Source organism: Barbus barbus (assembly GCF_936440315.1).
Source record: "Barbus barbus genome assembly, chromosome: 48".
NCBI lineage: Eukaryota > Metazoa > Chordata > Actinopteri > Cypriniformes > Cyprinidae > Barbus > Barbus barbus.
In genome coordinates, this window is record NC_136726.1 from 16,510,966 (window position 1) to 16,525,799 (window position 14,834).

General features: G+C 36.6%; 1 protein-coding gene across 1 annotated transcript in view; it reads right to left on the reverse strand.

Moving 5' to 3' along the window:
- The window catches only part of LOC306866353 (cytosolic carboxypeptidase 4-like), a 153,620-nt gene that overhangs the window by 20,420 nt on the left and 118,366 nt on the right, over nt 1-14,834 (reverse strand). The window contains exon 22 of the mRNA XM_079411511.1: nt 349-512. Within this exon, the coding sequence (XP_079267637.1) occupies nt 349-512 (164 nt within the window). The remainder of the gene's footprint in view (nt 1-348; nt 513-14,834) is intronic.

Below are 14,834 nucleotides of genomic sequence, written 5' to 3' on the forward strand. Positions count from 1 at the left end.
GGCCAGCTGAATGTGCACATTATAACATAAAGTGTCTGTTAGTATGCTAAATTCCAATAATAAAATACAGATTTATCTTTCAAATTAACAGTCTTATTTAAAAAGGAGCAGAAAATTATTCAGATATCTTTTGTTTTTAACATTTTGTTTAAGGCCATGTGTCAAATTAGACTCTGCGGTATTTGCAAATTTGAAGTATCTGTATCTTAAGCAAACCCGGTTAAGAAGCACTGTTTTAAAGTATTGACTATAAACCTTTTATTTAGAAAAACTTTTTATTGTGGTCTATTTTGACGAGTTTTGAAGCCCTAGACGTGTCTGCGGTCAAAATACGTTAATTTAACTCACTTATTGGATTTGTGGTTGAGAAGCCTGTCGTCCAGGTCCAACAGGGCAGGTGCGTGGTGGATCAGATGGCTGTTATAATGGATGGCGTTCCTCCTGAGGGTGAGAAGACTCTGGCTGAACTTCATTCCCATCTCCTCCAGCTCCTGCGTCCCTGTCTGCAACCCCTGCGAGGTGTAAATATTTGAGATTGACAGTTCAGATTTATGATTGACAGACTGATTGATTGGGGCTGTCAAACTACATTTACAGACTTGTCTCTTAATTCTAGAGACATTCTGCAAATGGAGACATTTGCACTATGAACACTTGTGCAAGAAAATATATGAATGTTGTTGAATTAAACCACAAAATGTCCATAAACTACAAGTGAAACTAAAGTTTAGACATGAAGTTTTATTAAAAATAATAAATAAATAAAATAACAAAAACAAATAAATTTACAATGCAAAACAAAATAAAAAAATACACAAAACCAAACAAAATGCAAAAAACAAACAAACAAAAACACTCACACACACACACAAAACAAAATGCAAACAAACAACAGTGCAAAACAAAACATAAAACAAGGCAAAAAAGAAAATCCAAAAACCCCAGCCAAAACAAAATGCAAACCAAATAACACAAAACAAAATAAAAACAACAAAAAACAGAAACGCACAAATGCAAACAAAACACAAAACCAATATAAAAACAACACAAAACAAGTAACAAAAAACAAACAAACAAATAATGCAAAACAAAAACATAAGATAAAACACAAACCAAAATAAAAACAATACAGAACAAAGAGCCAGCACCAAAGCAAAACAAAACAAAAAAAACATTTCTGAATTAAGGTAAAACTGAAGATTTTTGAAAACCTTTTTGGGAAAAGTTTAAAATTTAATTAATAAATAAATGTATTTATTTTGCAAATGCCATTGGTTGAATGTTTGTATCTGGTAACAATGAGACTTTTTTATTTGAGACTTAAGTGACCAAATACATTGTGTTTACAGCCTGTTGTTGCACTTTGAAAATTTGCTGAAAGCAGCATTGAGTCAGGTCCCAAAATGCATCTGCATTGACACCACAATGTTATTGCACACTTTCCGCTGTGCACAAACTCTCCTCTCATATAATGCATTGTTCCGGAAACAACCATTAATGGAAATCCAGACACTAACAATATTTTCTGCCACTAGTAAACAAACACAGCGCAGGCACTGAAACGTTCACGCTTTTCTAGGCACACAAAACCCTGCAATAACCCAAAGTCCTGACCCAGTGGTTCAATGAGCTGTGGATTACTGCAGGTTAACAAAATCAATAAATCTGCAGCGTCTCCATGTTTCTTCAGTGCTCCACTCACCGGTGAAGCCAAAACAAAGAAACTGGTGGAGCTTTTATCTGCTCATCCACATCCTAATTCATGTTTCCATCAAATTCAAACCAAAGCATCCACTGTATGCATTTATTGTATACAATAAAGGTCTTGAAATAAACTAAGGACATTTTATAAAATATAACAAGTATATATGGCTTTGCATGATTTAGTATTTAGTATGGGTAGTTAACATTAAATATCTTTGGGAAGTTGATATGGCCTGCTATAATCCATCTAAAACTATTCAAATAGCTCTAAAACTAAGTTATGCATGCAACTTTCATGGCTTCCAAACATTATGGCCAGTAAAATTCCATGATTTTTCAATTATACTCTTTCCATTCATTCATAATTACCATAATTGCATCTCAAAAAGCATATTAGAACATATTTTGTTTACTCCCATTAATTTTGTATGCCTAGACATAAATAAATTGACTGATTGATTGATTGATTGATTGAGTGAGTGATTGAATGAATGATTGATTGATTTCCTTGAGGAACCCCAAGTGTTTATTAAAAGATACATAAAGAAACAATTCAATGAATTTTAAAATTATTTCAGAGCAGCAGTTGGTAAGATTTTTGGTGAACAATTAGCTACATTTCAGTTTGTTTATATGATTTGAGAATTCCAGACTTGAAATTTACAACTAATAATGAGAGATGATTATAAATTGCAACAAAAAATACTAATAAATGTATAAATGTTTTATAAAATGAGAACTATAATAGTCTTTTATTGTTATTTAAATTTACTTAGATTTTTTTGAAGTTGAAGTTTGAAGTTCCAGAGTTCGATTGCTTCGCCCTCGCTGGACTGTGTATTATTTTATTTTGGTCTGAACCACGGTTTGTTTGCGTCATCAAGCCAGCAGCTGTTTACCCGTTGCTTAGTAACGACAGCACGGGAGAAGGCGGCAAAATGCATAAGATTGCTATATACACTTTTATATATTTACGTCTTTGAACTGTTCGTTTTGTTTACAAAGCTTCGGTGCATAAAGCACTTACGTCTACTTTACGAATGTACTGCTAATGCTCTAACGAACACTGAAAGCGAACAGAAATTAGATATACAGCTTTCTGCTTGCAGCGAGACAGTCACGCTCATCAGGAAAGTTAGTGAAACACACATTTTTATCAAATAATACGTCATTAATAGCGGTTCACTTCCGTGATTTGGTACGATTGCGTTCACATCAGCAGCGAACCATACTGGAGTTCACTTGAACCGTACTCCAGACCACCATTTTTAAGCGGACAGTACGGTACGGTTCGCGGGTGTGCACCCGAGGTCGGAAGACAGCGTTCACATCATCCAAATAAACGGAACTCTGACGTCAATCGAACCTGGGTACGCACCAAAAGTGCTAGTGTGAAAGCACCCTAAATGAACAAATAATGACAAAGTCATTGTTAAAAATTGCACAAACTAATAAATATTATTATTAATAATAAGAATAAAAACACTTTGGTGACCACTAATAGAAATACATCTTTCTTTCTTTTTTTTTTAATTCGATTTTTATATACATTTTAACCTTAAATCTATGAACAGTTGTAAATGTTTAGAAAATGGAGAGATGAACCAACTGTGTGCAGTCAGTCATAAAACGAACAGTCAAACAACATAAAAAACAGTCATAATTACAAGCTGTTCCTTCCATATCATATCTATTCTCACCCAAATAAAGTCTTTAACCTTGCCTGTTTCAACCATCAGTTTTCTGTCAGATTACGGCTTACATAACATAATGATTATTTCGCCAAGAAGCAGCTGCACCTGCTCACTCGAGCATGTTATTAGTGTGGGAACGCTGCACACTTCCCCAGAGAACGTGTGGCAGCGAACCCCTGTGAGCCCTTCATTCACTGCAACCTCGGCCTGGTGAGGTTTTGCTGTAATGCAATCTCCATTAGAGACGATTCATTATGAGCGACAACGATTCACAGGGCCATGTAGGAATCAAGTAAGAAAAAGGTGTCACGATTTTTCAGATGAGCCGCCCCCCCTTATTTAGTCTGTATCTTTCACCCCATGTGATACCAACAACCCTTCTTTCCTTCTCTCTCCCCACATTCAAGGCTTGACGCTGTAGATAAGTGAGCCTTAGTTGTAAACTCAGCAGTCCAGATGAGTCAGAAGGGAGTTAGCGTCAGCGCTAATACCTTAAGAGTCTAGCCACACTCTGGGGAAGCGGCCAAATTAATGGGAAGCCGTGTAAGGAAGAGAATGATGGGTGAGCAACACCAGGTGCACCTACCCACACCTGACCTTTACGTACGTGATCGAGAAACACAGCATACAAAAACACACACACACACACGTCCACAGCACAGACACAAACTCACTCTGTCAAGACGGCCGCAAACAAATAGATGTTTACCGCAGCCTCCCTCTAACCAGCCAATGAGACGCTGGGGAACCGAAAGCGAGGGAGAATTGCTCAGTATGAGCGCGGCGGTGTGTTCTGGGTATCGCTCTTAAATAATTTAGAGGCAAACCGGGGGTTACATGTGTAGAATGCATAGAGCCTGGGCTGTTTGCTCGCAGTCGAAAATCAATTCTCACCATGTTTGCATTGAGGAGGGCACACTGATCATTTCAGCTGACGCACAGCCCTTTAACTTCAGCTCGGATGCGATCGGTCATGTCAAAACACTCGCGCTTGTGGGTTTCGAGTGGAAGCTGAACCCATCTGCTATGTTTGCATGTAGCTAATTGCAAATTAAGTGCAGCAAAGCAACTACATTAAAAGCAGTCGCTGATATGCAACATGTTCAGTGCAAATACTAAAATCTATGCCAGATGTTAGAACAACGTTTAGATGACATTTTTATGACATGTATGATTCAGAATGACTTGCACCGAGTAGGATTTCAGATATTAGTTCCCACTTTTTCAGAATTAATTTCCATAACATTTCCAGTAATTTTTTGCAAGTTAATTAAAAGAAAAAAGAAAAATACTTGAACAAAAAACTAAAAAAAAAAATTAAATAAAAAAACAACAACAACAACAACAACAACGAATCATTAAAAACGTAAAACAAAGCACAAAACAAAATAAAGCAAACAAAACAAATCAGTATTGACTTGTTTTCAAATAAATAAATACATTTCTTGAATAAAATAAATAAAAACAACATCAATCAGTATTGATGTTTTCTGTAAAACTATCTAAAGATTAGTATGTGTCCTTGCATAAAATATTGGCTACATATATATATATATATATATATATATATATATATATATATATATATATATATATATACACACTGTATATATGTGTGTGTGTGTGTGTGTGTGTGTGTGTGTGTGTGTGTGTGTGTGTGCGTTCACAGGATAAAAATATTTTCAGGCATCAGAGCTGATTAACTGGTTGATCAAATAATGTAAATGAGTACGTTTTCAACCAGTTAACAAGAACGATTGATTTAACACTCGCTGAGGCACTAAAACACAACAAATGGAACAAAAAAATGCCTCACATAATAGATGATTCCCAAACACAGACAAATACACACAGTTTGCACGCTCTTGTTTACAAATTAACCAATCTAAATCACTTTGAGCCAGACTCTTCCATTTCTGTGTGACAGGGAGAGGAAAATAAATAAATAAAAAGAGTCAATCGCTCACTTATGCAGCAAAGCGTTTCGGTTAGCAGGGGCAAATTCCTTGTTTATTGGAGTGACAGTTTTTCCCTTTGATAAGGCCAGAGTTGAGGAGAGCCAAGCAGGCAGCAGGAAGACTGCCAAAACCACACACAGGCATAGCAGCTATCATGCCCTTTCAGAGGGCCCAAGCCATTAGAGAGCTAAATTACCCCTCCTGATCGCTCTTATTAACTCTAAGCTAATCTCAGTGGCATACGGCTTGATCACCATGGCTCTGTGCCACTGAATAGACTGGTATCAATCGTAGAAAATGGCCCCATGGAAGAAAATTTGATTTATTTATTTATTTTTTTTGGATGGGCGAAAGCACATTCATAGCGATGTGAAAATGACACTTATTTATTTTTTTTTGTAAAATATATTGTATAAGATATATTAAATAAACTGTACCATATATATTCAAACAATTATTAAAATGTTAGTTATCGTGGTCGGTGTGAATAAGCTTTAATCCTACAATAATAGTTTAGATTTTGATTGGTTGGGTCAGATTTGGTGGGAAATATCAGGTTTTCATCATACTTGATTGTTTCGTAAGTATAGAAAAGGAGACCCAGCTATTATGGAGGCAGATATGCAAATAACTTGCTCAAATGAAATATCTTTTTCAGATATACATAAATAACTTGCAGTTTTTCTTTCAACCACAGATGGCGATAGCGAGGCCAAAGTACTGAAATGGCTACACTCTTACAAGTAAATGTTTTAAAAGTGTTTTCGGCAGTGATTCCATAGAAGTACAGTTTTTGAGTTGCGTTATGGGATTAAATGAACACACTCAAATAACTCAATAATACCCACTATTGTTTTGGAAATCACTACAAATAGCTTTCCCCTCAAAAATGCACTATGTAAGGGTACAGGAGGGGATTTTATACAGTGGCCCAGGACTGCAAAACACAACACAATTAGCACAACACAACGAAAACAAGCCACAACACAACAAAATTAGCACAATACAATGGAAGCAAGCTACAACACAACAAAATTAGCACAATACAATGGAAACAAGCCACAACACAACAAAATTAGCACAATACAATGGAAGCAAGCTACAACACAACAAAATTAGCACAATACAATGGAAACAAGCCACAACACAACAAAATTAGCACAATACAATGGAAGCAAGCTACAACACAACAAAATTAGCACAATACAGTGGAAACAAGCCACAACACAACAAAATTAGCACAATACAATGGAAGCAAGCTACAACACAACAAAATTAGCACAATACAGTGGAAACAAGCCACAACACAATAAAATTAGCCCAACACAACGGAAACAGGCCACAACATAACAGAAACAAGTCACAACACAATAAAATTAGCCCAACACAATGGAAACAGGCCGCAACACAATAAAATTAGCACAACACAATGGAAACAAGCCACAACACAACAGAAACAAGTCACAACACAATAAAATTAGCCCAACACAACGGAAACAGGCCACAACATAACAGCAACAAGTCACAACACAATAAAATTAGCACAACACAATGGAAACAAGCCACAACACAACAGAAACAAGTCACAACACAATAAAATTAGCCCAACACAACGGAAACAGGCCACAACATAACAGCAACAAGTCACAACACAATAAAATTAGCACAACACAATGGAAACAAGCCACAACACAACAGAAACAAGTCACAACACAATAAAATTAGCCCAACACAATGGAAACAGGCCGCAACACAATAAAATTAGCACAACACAATGGAAACAAGCCACAACACAACAGAAACAAGTCACAACACAATAAAATTAGCCCAACACAACGGAAACAGGCCACAACATAACAGCAACAAGTCACAACACAATAAAATTAGCCCAACACAACGGAAACAGGCCACAACATAACAGCAACAAGTCGCAACACAATAAAATTAGCACAACACAATGGAAACAAGCCACAACACAACAAAATTAGCACAATACAATGGAAACAAGCCACAACACAACAAAATTAGCACAATACAATGGAAACAAGTCACAACACAATAAAATTAGCCCAACACAACGGAAACAGGCCACAACATAACAGAAACAAGTCACAACACAATAAAATTAGCACAACACAATGGAAACAAGCCACAACACAACAGAAACAAGTCACAACACAATAAAATTAGCCCAACACAACGGAAACAGGCCACAACATAACAGAAACAAGTCACAACACAATAAAATTAGCACAACACAATGGAAACAGGCCGCAACACAATAAAATTAGCACAACACAATGGAAACAAGCCACAACACAACAGAAACAAGTCACAACACAATAAAATTAGCCCAACACAACGGAAACAGGCCACAACATAACAGCAACAAGTCACAACACAATAAAATTAGCACAACACAATGGAAACAAGCCACAACACAACAGAAACAAGTCACAACACAATAAAATTAGCCCAACACAATGGAAACAGGCCACAACATAACAGAAACAAGTCACAACACAATAAAATTAGCCCAACACAATGGAAACAGGCCACAACATAACAGCAACAAGTCGCAACACAATAAAATTAGCACAACACAATGGAAACAAGCCACAACACAACAGAAACAAGTCACAACACAATAAAATTAGCCCAACACAACGGAAACAGGCCACAACATAACAGCAACAAGTCGCAACACAATAAAATTAGCACAACACAATGGAAACAAGCCACAACACAACAAAATTAGCACAATACAACGGAAACAAGCCTCAACACAACAGCAACAAGTCACAACACAATTAAATTAGCACAATACAATGGAAACAAGCCACAACACAACAGAAACAAGTCTCAACACAATAAAATTAGCACAACACAATGGAAATAAGCTACATCACAACAGAAACAAGCCACAACACAACACAATTAGCACAATACAATGGAAACAAGCCACAACACAACAAAATTAGCACAAAATAACGGAAACAAGCCACAACACAACATAAAAAAGTCACAACACAATTAAATTAGCACAATACAATGGAAGCAAGCCACAACAAGACAAAAGTAGCACAACACAATGGAAACAAGCCGCAACATACTGGAAAAAAAAGGCCACAACACAGTGAAATTAGCACAACACAACTAAATTAGTCCTTTGCATTGTGTTGTGGTGATTTTTTTGTGGTGTGCACTACCTGGGCCACCGTAATTTTAGCTCTAGACAGACTGCAAAAGAATGGACCAGAACGCATGTTTCTTAAAGTTAAAAATATTTTTAATTTGACACCCAATCTTAAAAAAAGATGTCTGATAAACATTTAAAAACAAAACATGATACTAGTGCAGCTGTTCAATATCTTAAAAGACTCATTCAACAAATACATTTGAAGCAATGAATTGAAAGATATTTCAGAGTTCAAAATTCAAGACTTCGAAGAGAGTTTAACATGCAAACAGCTAACAGAACATTAAAACTACTTGTCAAAAGTAGCTTTAAAAATAGTGACCAAAATACCTGTCAAAAGGACAATCATTGTGTACAAAAGTTAATTTAACATCTTGCAGGTATAAAATGAGGGAATTTCTGCTTCCAGATGATTTTTAATAAAAACTGAAGATTAAGATGAATATTCATTTAATATTTGCAAATAAGCTTTAAAGGGCACATAATATGCAAAATCCACTTTTACATGGTGTTTGGACATAAATGTGTGTTGGCAGTGTGTGAACACAACCACCCTACAATGATAAAAATCCACCCATTCCTCATTTGTTAATCCCCCTTAAACCAAGTCAGTCTCACTAGGCCTGCCGTTTTGATTCTCACCGCAGTGTGACGTCACATTTCGGAGGGCCGGGCCACGGGGGTTGATTGACAGCCCTGCTTTGCTATAGTTTCGCCCCTAGTAGTTACGCTATCCTTCATTTTCTCTGTGCTCAAGCAGCTGTAACGTCAACAATGTCTCGCAAGCAATCCCGGTGCTCTATGTTTGGATGTAAGACTGAACATAAGAGTCTTCATTTTCTCCCAACATCTGAGCTGTTGAGGACGCTGTGGATTACTTTCATTTTTCAAGATAATGCACCTCAAAATCTACCTAAATACATGTATCACTCCAGCCTCCTTTGTGAATGTCATGTCGTTATAGTGCTTAGCGTTTTAACCTTATTTGTGTGCATATATTAAATATTTTTAACTGATCAGCGCCATGCTTGTGAGATTAGTTTGCGCTGTTCGTAGAGCGAGATTGGTTCGGTAGCGATCAGTCATTTGATCCGCGTCAATGACAGGTCAGCGTGGTGCAAGCTCTCTAACATCGTGCTGTTTTGTTCCACTTTCAGTGCACTTGACTTCCCATATGTACGGCTGAACACCAGTTCTCTCGCTCTCAGTTATGTTGCTTCAACCGGCTATTTATTGGTGTGGAAATGCAATGCTGGGAGACGTATACACGACCCCCTCTTCTGGAGACGGGGTGGGAATATGCAGCTCATTTGCATTCAAAGCCATACACTCCAAATCAGCTCTTTTTAGACACACCCCAAAAATGACATTTTCTAACTGCTATAATAAATTATTTGTCGGGTATTTGGGGCTGAAACTTCACAGACACATTCTGGGGACACCCAAGGCCAATATTACATCTTGTAAAAAGGGGCATAATAGGTGCCCTTTAAACACTTAAATTGCAGAAACAATTCACTTGTAACCAAAACAATTTCAAAAGCTGAAAAAGTTAAGTAACTTAAATACTAATAGACATTTAGATGTAACAAAACGTAGGGTCTCTAAATTTGTCAAAAGTCTAGATAAAGTAGTCAACGTCAATAACTGACTAATTGACCATCCTGGCCCACTTCCCAGTCTATCTTTGGAAAATTTGTATTCTTGTGCATGCTCCTCAGAGTGAATTTGCACATTTCAGTGATTTTACACACAGCAACTTGACCAATTAGCACGTGACATGCTAATGCCACTGTCGACATTTCCGATGACAATGATGTATTGCATATAAACTGCCTGGTCTTGCATCGCGTTGCCCACTTACCTCCTGACATATATTCACAAAACACACCTTTCTTCCTTTCAGACTGCAATCATAAATCAATGACAAGTCACACAATTGCTAACTAGTAGCTACCTGGCCACTTTCAACCAAGTGCTTTAATTCTCCCGAGCCTTCTGTAGCTTAGTCTGTGGTTAAACAATTTTACAGGACATTTGGTAGCACAGAACTCGAACTGTTTTCCAATAGAGGCCCAAGCATAACAGAGCTCAAGCCTATGTGTCATTGATGAAGTGAGTCATGATGAGATTGGAGTTCTTGACTCAGCGGCTCCCTCTAGCTCTCAGCTACATCACTGCACCGCTAGAAAAAACAGAGCATGTATTTTTGCTCACACAGCCCCTATAAAGAATAACAGAGCAAATTACCTACTGTTTTTCAGCTAACTTGGACGTCCTCTGATAAATATCTGGGATATCTTTGATTGCGTAATAATATATATATATACTGTATATACCAAAATGCTTCTCCTCATTGACTTTTGTCGAATATTATGATTAAAAGTCAAGTTTTTCATTGTGCTGCCTGGTGCACGTTCATTATATATTTAGGTTTTTTAACCAACTTTTGGTTGGTCAAATCTCCTATTTGCTATTCTATCTATGCATGATAATATGTTTAACTGCATTTTATTATTAAAATTTATATAGCATTGTTTTATCACTGCTGTCCATGGCCTACAACACTAACACAGTCAATACAGTTGCTAGCAAGATTTTGCTTTTCTTTGTCAATAAAAAAAAAAGATGCTTAAAAACCTGCTGACATCTTTTCCGACGATAAATATAAATAATAAAGTGTTTATAAAATAATGAAGAATTTGGAAGCGAGCCTGGTGATAAGTGCATCTTTCATAAAGTCCTACTAAATGCAAGGATCAGAGGAGTCTTGTTTCGTTGGACAGAAAACCTAAAGACAGTCAGGGCTGGTTATGATAGACCATATGTTCACGCAGCCTCTGGAGTTCAGCTACAAACTTTTAAAGATTGATAATTACAAACTAAGTGGTATTCAGTTGCTTTAATGAAAGTGATAATGAAATTAAGCTTCACATCACCTGTTCATTCAAGCAGGTCACATCCAGTAAACACCATGCTTTCAAATCAAGTCCCATAATTATGATTTCTACATTGTGCCAAAAATATACTAAATAGTCTAAAACCTATATACTTTTAGAGAAAATGAGTTCTTATTTCCTGAACCTTCTTTATTAAATTAGAAACTTCTAATTGAGATATTGCACATTAATTATTTTCTTTCGAAATGAGGAACAGTCAAGCCCTCTCTCATTCTTGTCTATCAAAGGCAAGTACATTCAGGGTACACTTTTTAATCTGTAATATATTCACAGTTGCTTCAATTACACATTTTACATGCCATTTATGCTATCTAACCTTAATTGTATGTTAAAATGTTTATGTTTTAAATATATCAAAATCCTAAAATGTTGTTTATTTAAAGGTTTAAAATAGATTTGGAATTGCAGTTTCAATACGGATTCTTCACTATGGACTTCTTAACCCTACTGAATTTGAAAAGTACTTCCTTTTACCTTTTTGAAACACTTGATGTATCTATGTATGTGTGTGTTCACGTGGTGTGCATCAGTGTGAAATGAATCCTCATCTAAAATCCACGCTCTCTTCCAGTAGACCAGACAACTGATATTTCCCCTCGTATTCCTGCATGACACCATCATGACACCATCAACATCAGCCACTGTTGAATAGCGAATGGAAACAGAGATCTGATTCTAAAAGCCTGATCTGCAGAAATGATTTAGAGAGGTCTTCAGCGTTTAAAGTGCTAGTTTTCCCTTCACCTTGGAGAACATTGAGATGAAGACGCTGGAGGCATCAAGAACATCTAAGAGTATATCACACAACCATGCAGGAAGTCAAAAATATTAAAATAAATATTAATGAAAATGAAACATTAAATATATTTAGATCACATTTATGTTTTTATTTACTTATAATTATTTAAAATATGATATGTAATATGAAAAAAAAATAAAAAATAAAATAAAATCTTTGTGTGGGGCTGGTGCTGGTCTGCTTTTACATAGGCTCATCTTTGGCGCATAATTTAATAGCAGTGTTCAGCTGATTGTCAGACCTGCACACTCAGCACAGTCAGTGTCCTGAGTTTGCTGCGCCTTGCGAAATATTGCCGTGGCCATAATTAAAAGCTGTCCTTTGAAATTAATCACATATTATGAGAGTTGCTTTAATCAATTTGCAAACATCAAATTACTGTCTCCAGCATATGTTCCTCAAAATGGCTATGGCCATCATTATTTCTTTTTTTTTTTTTTTTTTTTTTTTAGAGACCCAATTAAATTTCTGGAAATCAGATGGGTCATAACTCCACTTACGGTCCTGAAATACAATTATCAGATCAGTCATCTTCTATGAAATGCCTCTCAGCGGCAGCCATAGAGCAGCCCATCCAAACAGTCAATCTGATTCATGTCTCCGGCCTGTCGCAGTTAATCCAAAATTCACCTTATATGACACATTTATCCAAAAGTGAACATGAAACCTTTCACTTTTATAATGTATAATTGTCTTAGCTAAGTTTACAATTAACTACATTAAATATAAATACAAAAATATATATATATATTCTTAGCTAAATTTACATAACTATTTAACTACTTAAAATATAGATAAGCTAAGTTACACAATTAACCCACAAAAATGCTGAAAAATATATAGAGTCTCACAAAAACAAGCCGCTAAAAGCCATGAAAAGTGGAGTAAATTTATTTTATTTAATGACAAAAAGGAATGTCTATGCTGAAGTGTTGTTTTCAATGCTTGTCCAACCTTCAAACTAAAACACCACATTGAGTCAGACAGTATTTACTGCCCATTACGTGTCGATTTTTAGATGAGGAGATCAATTACCCACTGAAAATGTTCCACGGTTGCTGCAATCTCCCTGTAGGACTCAATAAGCTAAAACCCAAACTTTGCTTCACAGTTTCGTTTCGAGACAAAAGTGTTTATCACAGCTGTGACTAAACTGAACCTAATCAGAATGTAGCACTCGGCATACTTAATTAAAGGAACTTTATACCAATTTCATCAAGCCTCTCGTTTATCTTAATCACGTGTTTCCTTGCAAAAAATGACAATAGTTGATTAAGTTTAGAGGAGAAAGAAGTGCAAAGGAAAGGAAGTGGTGAATTTCATTCGGCACTCTGAAATTGCAAAGCTAAGGTGATTAAAGGTGCCGGTCTTTGTGATGCAAATTAGATTCCTTTTGAAGATTATCCTTCGTTTGGCAAAAGACACTTCTGCTTTGAGAGGAAGACCGTCAGTAAAGGTCCTACTGGTGTCATTGGCAATCTGGGAAAATGGATAAGTTTCACTTCACTTTCTGTCTGGAGCAAAAAAAAAGCAAGGTTCCCACATTCCTCACAGATTGCTTCTGTCTGTCCCTGTCTGTCGTGCTGCTGAGAGGTTTGCGATTGTAGCTCCGTGTAGCTTCGCTTTTCTGTTGAATCTCTATCTTACTTTCACTCTCTGTTGTTTAATAAACAAACGCCAGCTGGTTCAAAATGCAGCAGCTAGAGTTCTTACTAGAACCAGGAAGTATGACCACATTCGCCCGGTTCTGTCAACACTGCACTGGCTCTCTATTAAACATTGTATACAATTTAAGATCTTGCTAATTACCTATAAAGCCCTGAATGGTTTGGCACCTCAGTATTTGAGTGAGGTCTTATCGCATTATAGTCCTTCAAGTCCGCTGCGATCTTAAAACTCTGGCCATTTGATAATACCTAGAATATCAAAATCAACTGCGGGCGGGAGATCGTTTTCCTATTTAGCGCCCAAACTCTGGAACAATCTACCTAACACTGTTCAGGAGGCAGACACACTCTGTCAGTTTAAATCTAGATTAAAGACCCATCTCTTTAACCTGGCTTACACATAATACACTATCGCATTTCTATAATTCAAATCCGTTAAAGGATTGTTAGCTGCATTAATTAGGTCAACCGGAACCAGGAACACTTCCCAAAACACCCAATGTACTTGTTACATTGTTAGAAGAATGGCATCTAAGCTAATATTAGTCTGTTTCTTTCTTATTCCGAGGTCACTATAGCCACGCAGATCCAGACTGCATCCAGATCAGATGGTGGATCAGCACCTAGAGATGACCTCTACAGCCAGGACACCTAGATGAGCCCCAGAGACAAGACAAGACCACAGGAACCAGATGAGTCCTCTGCACAATCTGATTCTGTTTTAGCCTAGATTTAAACTGCTGATTTTGTCTGGCCAGAGGAGAATGACACTATTTTGACAAACTATTTCCCCGTTTAAATACTGTAAAGCTGATATAAAGCCACCCAGCTTTATATCAAGCCGATGTAAAGC